The sequence below is a fragment of the Engystomops pustulosus genome, chromosome 1 (assembly GCF_040894005.1).
Source record: "Engystomops pustulosus chromosome 1, aEngPut4.maternal, whole genome shotgun sequence".
NCBI lineage: Eukaryota > Metazoa > Chordata > Amphibia > Anura > Leptodactylidae > Engystomops > Engystomops pustulosus.
The window spans coordinates 271,493,356-271,502,923 of NC_092411.1; the positions used below are offsets into that span (position 1 = coordinate 271,493,356).

At 39.8% G+C, this 9,568-nt stretch overlaps 1 protein-coding gene across 1 annotated transcript; it reads left to right on the forward strand.

Annotated features, from left to right (window-relative positions):
- The first annotated feature begins 1,026 nt into the window (after nt 1-1,026).
- TNIP2 (TNFAIP3 interacting protein 2) lies at nt 1,027-6,078 on the forward strand. Its single transcript, XM_072126190.1, has 6 exons — nt 1,027-1,488; nt 2,643-2,933; nt 3,256-3,339; nt 3,989-4,270; nt 4,402-4,518; nt 4,983-6,078. Exons 1-6 carry the CDS (start codon nt 1,117-1,119, stop codon nt 5,223-5,225), a joined length of 1,389 nt encoding a protein of 462 aa, XP_071982291.1. The 5' UTR covers nt 1,027-1,116; the 3' UTR covers nt 5,226-6,078.
- Nucleotides 6,079-9,568: the final 3,490 nt, after the last annotated feature.

Genomic DNA, 9,568 nt, shown 5'->3' on the forward strand with positions numbered 1-9,568 from the left:
TTTGCGTTGCAATCTACCGTTCCTTTGTTATTACTCCTGGAGATTATATCTATTCTCCTTATCAAAGGGTTATGTCGTGGTCACTGATTCAACTGCGCAGGGATAAACCGCACGATCCTAACATCCGGTTGTCAAGTTTATGTAGACATTTCAAGGAGGAATAACAGAGGGACACATAGCTGTAAGAAAAAAGCATAAATCAGCTCTAAATGATGGTATTACAACTAAGTTTATTCAATATTAGAGAGAATCTGTCTACACTTCTCGTCTGTTTGTTTTGGTAAATTATTCCCCATAAAAAAGGGTAATTTTTTGTTGCAATCTACCGTTCCTCTGTTATTACTCCGGGTTGTTTCTATTCTCCTTAACAAAGGGTTAAGTCACTGTGACTGATTTGACAATATAAGACTATGCAGGGATAAACCTTACACTAGTCATATCCTCCTGTCTGTTTATATAGTAATTTCACAGGAGGAATAACAGAGGAACACATAGCTCTAAGAAAGCTGTATGAATCCACTGTAGATTGCGGCACTAAGTTCATTATCAATATTAAAGATTATCCGTTCCTTGTCTAAACTTGTCAAGTTTATATAGTAATTTCACAGGAGGAATAACAGAGGAATACATTTGGCCTGATTCAGATTCCTGCATGTAGCAAAAGCTTTTAATAAAATATTGTCATGCCGTGTATCACATCCACAATTCCGAAACCTGAAGGCGTATGTCTGCATGCTAATGGTTTCTGTAGGAAGGATGTGCCCTTTGTTAATGTCCGCCCCTCTGTGTCTGCAGGGACTGGATTTCCTGCCTTTTACCAGCAAAGGTTATTGTGTGAGACGGGGGAAGGGGCAGGATATGAGATCTCTTACAGGATCCTAAAAATTGAGGGATAACAGGATTTTTTGATGTGTTGCCCCTAAGCTTTGAAAAGTTTTTTTAAAAAATCCCCACGTGAATGGGGAACCGCCTCTCGGAAATTCCCATTGGTAAGGTCCCTCCCCCTCCTCCTCCATAGGCATAAGTACAGCCTGCCCTGCGTCAGCACTCATAGACCAACAGCACTCAATGTAGGAAAAACTTCACTCCTGACTAATCATTTGGACCTTCTACAAGATGTCTACTATCAGTGATGGTAGTACGGACCCTCTCCTGGCCAGGTTTAAACTTCTCGAGGAGACGGTGGATAAATTGCACAGGGAAAACAGATCCTTGAAGACCAAGCTGCAGAGTTACAACACACTGAGCACTTTCTACCACGAAGCCAGGCAGCAGAACAAGAACCTGAACAAGCAGCTGGCCGAGAAGGACGCTATCATCCAGGAACTGAAATCCAGCCAACAGACCGGAGCCGAAACTGCTGCAGAACCTCACGTAGAGCCTCCTCGATCGCTGATCGAGTGTTTAATGGAAGAACTGAACCGGATCAGGAATGAACACATCGAAACGGAAAGGATTTATCGGGAAAAAGTGGAAAAACTCAATCAGGTAAAAATCGACGACTATTATATTATGTTGATTTGGGAGAGTTAATGCACTGATACTTATCGAGATGTTCTGCAGCAGCTAGAGATTTATTTAGTATATAATTATTATTATTATTTTACATGTATATTATTCTTATGACTCACGTTTTATAGTGAACTTCATCATTACTTTGGAACGTAGACTCAGAAATCTAATGAAAAATAATGCAAATTTCTAAACTAAGTTTTTATAGGAATTCCATCCAACCTGCACAAATCTGGTCTGCAGATCTCAGACCCCCCACAAATCTTGTCTGCAGATCTCAGACCCCCCACAAATCTTGTCTGCAGATCTCAGACCCCCCACAAATCTTGTCTGCAGATCTCAGACCCTCCACAAATCTTGTCTAAAGATCTCAGACCCTCCACAAATCTTGTCTAAAGATCTCAGACCCTCCACAAATCTTGTCTAAAGATCTCAGACCCTCCACAAATCTGTGTTTACTTTATGAAAGATTTTATCAGCTGCCTGTATAGGGTTAATGCTTCTAAGATCAAGTTCTTCCAATACGCCTCCTCACGTCTTTGGAGGATCCGCCCTAATGTTTACATGTAGGTCAATTTCATGTAAAGGAAGACGCCTTATGTTTGTTTACTGGTTGCCGTAGCGCTAGACTACCTGTCAGAATCCGGATCTACGTGAGTTGTAGACTTGACGTTTATCCGAGCCTCTTGCATAAACCGGAGAGGCTCAAGTTACCTAATAATGGTTATGTAATCCTCCTAGAGGAAAGAGTCACCACTAAACTTAACTTTACTTAAAGGACTTTGACTCCAGTAAAGAAATAAATCAATAACATAAATGCAATTAAAAAAAAACTTATAGCAAAAACAATTGGTAGAAACCGGTGTCAGCAGTCGAGTGTAACAGAATGGAATTTGATGTATCGTGGTGGTTGGATTTCTTCCCGACATGAGTATGTGGTAATAAAAGAGAGGAGATTAGTTGGCCTAGATTATAACGGAGATCTGCTCATGAGTAGGCCATTGGAAGACATCATGGAGACATGGTCTAGTTGTTCAGAGATGCCTCCAATGACCTGATATCTTTGGAGTTTCTTATTTTTGTGATGGATGCCGAACATAGTCATAGAACTGCATATCCTTTTATTTCAGGAAAATAAAAAACTTCAAAGGGAGTTGGAAGACCGAGATGATGACATAGAAAAAGTATCCAGTTGGCCTCAGCAGGAGAAGGATATGGAGCTTCTCCGCCTTCAAAGATCCCTTGCCGAGAAGGAGCGAGTCCAGGCGACCAGTGAAGTACTATGTCGATCCCTCTCTGACGAAAGCCACCATCTTCGACGTAAACTTGCTGCCACAGCTGAGATGTGCCAACAACTGGTCAAGTGTCTCGAGGAGACCCGTCAAAAAGGCAACGTGAAATCAGAAGAACATCTCAGCCAGGTTTGTAGTTGGTTGCCTTCTTTGGGTGGTGGGTTACTAGGGCATAGTTTGGACCATGATGATCAAATATCATTGTTAGAACTATTATGAGTCTTAAGTTCTCCAACTCTATCGTCCACCATATTTTGGTGGTCTTTTAGTTGACAAGGCTTAGTTCCTGAACTGAAGGGAAGAACAATTGCCATTCATCGTCTGTACCTTGACTACCTTGAAGTCATCATTGATACGAAACCTTTCAGCACAATGTCATGTTATAGCCTTCAAAAAGTTGTAAGATGTAAAGTTGTACTAATTTTATTACATTTTTTTTTACCTTATACAGAATATAAACAAAGGGAACAATGACGACACCTCCATGAGAAAGTTACAAGAAGAAAACCGCCTACTAAAACAGAAAGTAGTACATGTAAGTATATGTAAATATTGAGATATTTTTGTAAGACACTTCCCCTTTCACACTTTACTGGAATATCCTGATATTTAATTTTGATCGAAGGGGCACATAAGAGACATAAGAGTCATCTTGTACTGTCAGATGATAGAAACCAGTCCCGTGTTTAGTTGAGTCTTAAAGGAAACCTACCACTTGAAGTGGTAGGTGTAAGAAGGAAATACCGAGCACCAGCTCATTGGTGAGCTGGTGCCGGAGCTTATTTTTGTTAGCGTTTTAAACCGCTGTATCGCGGTTTAAAACACTTTTTAAACTTTATAGCCGAAGCTGCTTCGGCGCAGGGAGGTACGCGCTTGGCGCACCATGCGCGTACCTCCGTGCGCCAAAGCAGCTTCGGCTGTAAAGTTTAAAAAGTGTTTTAAACCGCGATACAGCGGTTTAAAACACTAACAAAAATAAGCTCCGGCACCAGCTCACCCTGAGCTGGCGCTCGGTATTTCCTTCTTATACCTACCACTTCAAGTGGTAGGTTTCCTTTAAGTACTTTACACCAAGATTTAGAGAGATACTGAATTACTCAAGAGCCCCAAATACTAAACCTACCTACTCGTGGTGGACCTACAATTTCAAAAATTTGCTCATATTTTATGTCTTAATTTTTCAGGTGGAAGATTTGAATGCAAAGTGGCAGAAGTATGACGCCAGCCGGGAAGACTACGTCAAGGGTTTACACCAGCAATTGAAGGATCTGAAGGGCCAATCTGACCATCCCAAGGCTCCACCTACAACACACAAAAACTCAGATATTTTACAGAAGGAGATCTCCAGGCTGAACAGGTTATTGGATGATAAAATTAAGGAACATACAAAACTCCAACAAGAAGCCGCAGAAATGGTCCATGCCAGGATCTCTGACCACGAGAGAATCCAGATGCTGGAGCAACAGGTATGGACTCACATTAAATCACCTTTCCGTATGAGCCCTTGGTCTCTTATTACTACATCAATGGTTTCTGCATCTGGTTTCTTTGTCTGATCTTCTAATAATGACAATTTTTTTTAATTTTTATATAACAGTTACTTGTATACAAAGATGATTTCACGTCCGAGAGAGCCGATAGGGAAAGAGCACAAAGCCGGATACAAGAGCTGGTGGATGAAATATCTGCTTTGCAGCGACAGGGGAGACGAAAGGTAAGATATTTTAATCTAGACTGTGTATTATTATAATAATTAAAAAAAGAACAACATAATAATAATAATTAATAATAATAATAGAAGTGGTTTATCCATTTGAGATAATTCTAATGGTGGCTACTATGATCAGCTGTGGAAATCTCATATTAAATGTTTGATTTTCCTGCAGTGCCCCAAAGGAATAATGAGGTACTAGACCGTGCCAACTAGAATGATAGTCACCCAAACAGTGATGATCCTTGAAGCCACTTTCTTTTTGGCTAATTTGATGAATCCCTCCTTGTATTGGGTTTTCCGAACCAGACTTTTAATTGGAACAATGGAGTAATTACTCCTAATTTGTGAACAGTTGGATGATAGACTTAATCTTTGGTTCTTGAGATGTTTTTGGAGAGCATATGTCTTGTAGTTCTTGTCTAAAATTGTTAATTTACAGTTTTTTGTGTTTTATTTTTTTCTAGGATGACAGAGAGTCTGCCTGTAAACGCAAAACTTATGTTAAGAAAAATCTAGGTGATCCTCAGCTTGGCCAGAATCTAGAACTTGTAGAAAACAGAATCCAAGCTTCACCGGCAGATCGTCAGAGGAGCCCCAGCTCTGAAAATAGAGGACAGGACGAGCTCCAGTGTCCTCGGTGTCTCAGGGTTTTTCAGGACAGACAAGGAGAAAACTTTTTGGAACATATCTCTGAATGCTGTCAGTGATTGTGACTCTTTGATTGACAGGTCTTACCACTACAGGGCATAGGTGTATCATACCTGTGTCAGACTTGCTGCTATCTTCCTTGGTTTTAGGGTTGGGGGTCAGTCTTCGTATTGGTGTGGGAGTATTTATGGACTCCTGTCCAGTGCACTGCCTGGTAATGGACATTACTCTTATAGTTTGCACGATATGCTGACAGCTTCCAGACTGACATTCATCATGAACGACTTGCTTGGAAGAGTCATTCCAACTTGAATAACTAACCATGTGGACAAACAGTAAGAGCTATTGGTGCAACCTAAGTCTACATAACTGTGGTACCTACGGTATATACTGTGACATATGATTATCCTGGAACTGTGACTCCTGAAATGATGTAGCGGTTCCCTGTATGGTACATCTCAGATCATCCTCTGGCGCAGAGTAGAGAAGGACACGTGTTTGTAGTTTACATTGTTTTTGTAGTTTTGTTATCTATAGTGCTATAGTAGTAGTAGAGGACAATATGGTGTAGCGCAATATTATAGCAGAGTACTACATGGTATAGCGCTGAATTATAGTAGAGTATGATATTATGTGGCACTACAATAAAGTAGGGTAATACATGGTATTGCACTATATATATCATATAGGACAGTATTTTATGATGTAGAGCTATGTTATTGTAAAGTACTACATGGTGTGGCACTATATTGTAGTAGAGTACTACGTGGTATAGGGCTATATTATAGTAGAGTACTACATGGTGTAGAGCTATAATATGAAAGGTCACTACATGGTATAATTCTTTATTATAGGACAGTATGATATGGTGTAGAGTTATGTTATAGTAGGGTACTACATGGAATAGCGCTATATTATAGGACAGTATGATATGGTGTAGACCTATGTTATAGTAGAGTACAACATGGTGTAGTGCTATATTATAGCAGGTCACTACATGATATAACGCTTTATTATAGGGCAGTATGATATGGTGTAGAGTTATATTATAGTAGAGTACTACATGGTGTAGCACTCTATTCTAGGAGAGTACTACATAGTATAGCGCTATATTATAGAAGACTGCTATATAATACAGTTCTGTTCTGTAATACAGTACTATCATATTGTGCCATTTTATAGTAAGTGCTATTATATAACTGTACAATATAGTATAGCACTGTGTTAAAGTAGAGTACTAAATGGTATGGCATTATAATTTATTACAGTACTATATAGCATAACGCTGTATTATAGTGTATAGAGTGCTATGTCATATTGTGCTATATTACAGTAGAGTCCTATGCAGTAGAGTGCTGTGTTATAGTAGACTGCTATATGGTGTAGTTTCATATGATAGTATGATACTATATGGTACAGTGCTTATAGTAAAGTAGAATTCTATATTGTATAGCGCTGTATTATAGTACAGTGATGGATAGTCTAGTCCTATAATTACATAGAGTACTATATTGCATAGTGCTGTATTATATGATATTACTATATCACCATATGGTCACTCTGTTACATTGTAGCCTTGTGTGTTCTAAGAAACACATATTGTATATGTAACATTTATAGCCAAAAAGAGGTTTGCAATGAAAGTGACCACCAAAGTTTACATTCACAGGGATCTGGATGCACTGAGACGAATATTATGTGAAATACCATCATCCAAGGTGTCCATATACATCTATAGCCAACCCCCCCCCCCCCCACCTTAGATTTATACTGTGTATTCATTATGGTGCAATATAGTTTATAGAATGGTATGTCGGGGGTAAGGTTATCAAAGAGTCAAATCTGCCCAATGCCAAACAAATTGTTACATTACAGGGAAATTCTACTTTTTAATAAAAGGGTTTCTTTAACCCTTTCATAAAATAATCTGGTAACTTGGAAAATAATAACTGCTGCTAAGGGGTCCGGGGTCTAGGGCCCCCACGTATCATTACCAGGTTAGAAGACACATTTGCCGTCCAAACGCCTTGAATACATTTTTGTATTTAACCCGATAGAGATTTATTTTTATATGGAAGCGACTGGATATTCCCCTATTTATATTTATTTCGTGTACATTTGTATATTGTTCCTTCTATTTATTTATTCTGATAAAATCGACAGTGAAATCTTATTTTTGTAATAAAATGAATTCTTTGTAACACTAATATTGTGGAAGAGATTCTTGAGTCTGGGGGCTTTGGCTTAGATTGGGATTTAGTATGATAGTAGGCAATTTATTTTTTAATGTTTTGACATCTTCCTTATTAGAACCAAGCTTCTGGAGAAAAGAGGAGGGTCTCTTCTACTGCCTTTCAGTTCTGCAGTTGAAGAACCTTTTATAGGACCTTAAAAAGTCCTATTGGCTGTTGTATACGCGTAGGTCGAGAGCCAGTACACATAAACTAAAGAGACGGACCTCCAGCCTTGAATCCTCCTCCAGCTCCTCCTGCTCTATAACATGCTGCCTTCAAATAGGACACTGTGTACCATCTGGTCAGCTTCTCCTGCTTTATAACATGATGCCTGCAGATTGTACACTTTGTACCATCTGTTCGGCTCCTCCTGCTCTATAACATGCTGCCTGCAGATAGGCCACTATGTACAATCTGCTCAGCTCCTCCTGCTCTATGACATGCTGCCTGCAGATAGGACACTATGTACCATCTGCTCGGCTCCTCCTGCTCTATAACATGCTGCCTGCAGATAGGCCACTATGTACAATCTGCTCAGCTCCTCCTGCTCTATAACATGCTGCCTGCAGATAGGACACTATGTACCATCTGCTCGGCTCCTCCTGCTCTATAACATGTTGCCTGCAGATAGGACAATCTGCTCAGCTGCTCCTACTCCATATCATGCTTCCTACAGGGCAGTATCAAACTTGGTGGGTGGTTTGGCCATGGTCTTCCACAAACACTGGGCCCCCGGGCAGCCGCCCAAACTGCCCATATTATAATCCGCTACTGCATACACTGACACTGTAATAAACTGTGGAGTGCCTATACAGAGACTTTATAATAAAGCACGTACAATAATTATTGCAGTCGCCATGACCAATGGGTGTCATAACATCATTGACCTCTCATTCATAACTCCTATTGCTCATCCATCTGCACTCGAAATATTTCTAACAAGACCTAAATATGGGCTCTGGGGTCAATTCCCCCTCATCATGGTGGATCTATCAGACATTATTTGACACATCTCTGACCAATATAGATAAATAACAGACTTAAAGATGTTACATGGAAAAATCTCATTACATGTTCCTGGAATATCCAAGGTCATCACAAGACTCTGAGCTCATTAAGAGATGTTTCATTTACAGTAAAATAACGCTGAAACTATTTCCTTCTGTGCCTTCTGGTTCCTGTACCTGTGCCCGTCCATTGTCTAGGATACATAATCCGCTGCGTTCCTTCCTGGTGTCTTCATTAAGGTCTGACTCTACTATATTATTGGTTCATATTAAATGCACAGATTTAGGAGGAATTTACTTTCACTTTGCAATATAAAGTATTTCAATGTATCCGCACCTCAACATTACCAACCGTCCAAGAGTCCATTAGGGATAACACTGTTTCTTGATATTATGTGATTTTTTTATCTCTATCTTCTAATGGCTTTGGCCCCAGTAGTCTGTACATTTGTAATCTGCCATAGAAGTCATGGCCTGAGCTACTGTGACTTCTCTGACTAGATTTATATGGAATCTGTCATTCAATGGGGCAGATTTATCAAGCTGTCTGAAAGTCAGAATATTTCTAGTTGCCCATGGCAACCAATCACAGCTCCACTTTGAAATATTCATGAGCACTGGTAAAATGAAAGCTGAGCTGTGATTGGTTGCCATGAGCAACTAGAAATATGCTGACTTTCAGACAGCTTGATAAATCTTCCCCAATGTCTGTCCTGTCAGCAAGATTGAATTCAGCAAGGATTAAAGAGTGAAAAACAAATTGGGTGTAAGGAGATAAGAAAAGAGCCAAAGTGGAGAAAAAGGCATCTCTCACTACAGATATACAGTACAAAGTTTCTTGTGTTCTCTTGTACTATTGATTGATGCAAAATGTGTCAAAAATAGGTCACTATTTAAGAAACTATGTACAATCTACTCAGGATCCCTACTCTATATCATGCTGTGAGTAAATAAGGCACTCCCCCTGCTCTATAACATGCTGCCTGCAGATAGGACACTATGTACCATCTGCTCATCTCCTCCTGCTCTATAACATGTTACCTGCAGATAGGACACTATGTACCATCTGCTCATCTCCTCCTGCTCTATAACATGTTACCTGCAGATAGGACACTATGTACCATCTGCTCAGCTCCTCCTGCTCTATAACATGTTACCTGC

Bases quoted from the DNA above. Each gene is read 5' to 3' on its own strand.
- TNIP2 (XM_072126190.1), top strand. From the start codon at position 1,117: ATGTCTACTATCAGTGATGGTAGTACGGACCCTCTCCTGGCCAGGTTT. The intron at 2,934-3,255 runs GTTTGTAGTTGG...TACCTTATACAG, and splicing joins CAGAAGAACATCTCAGCCAG to AATATAAACAAAGGGAACAA. The intron at 3,340-3,988 runs GTAAGTATATGT...TTAATTTTTCAG, and splicing joins TAAAACAGAAAGTAGTACAT to GTGGAAGATTTGAATGCAAA.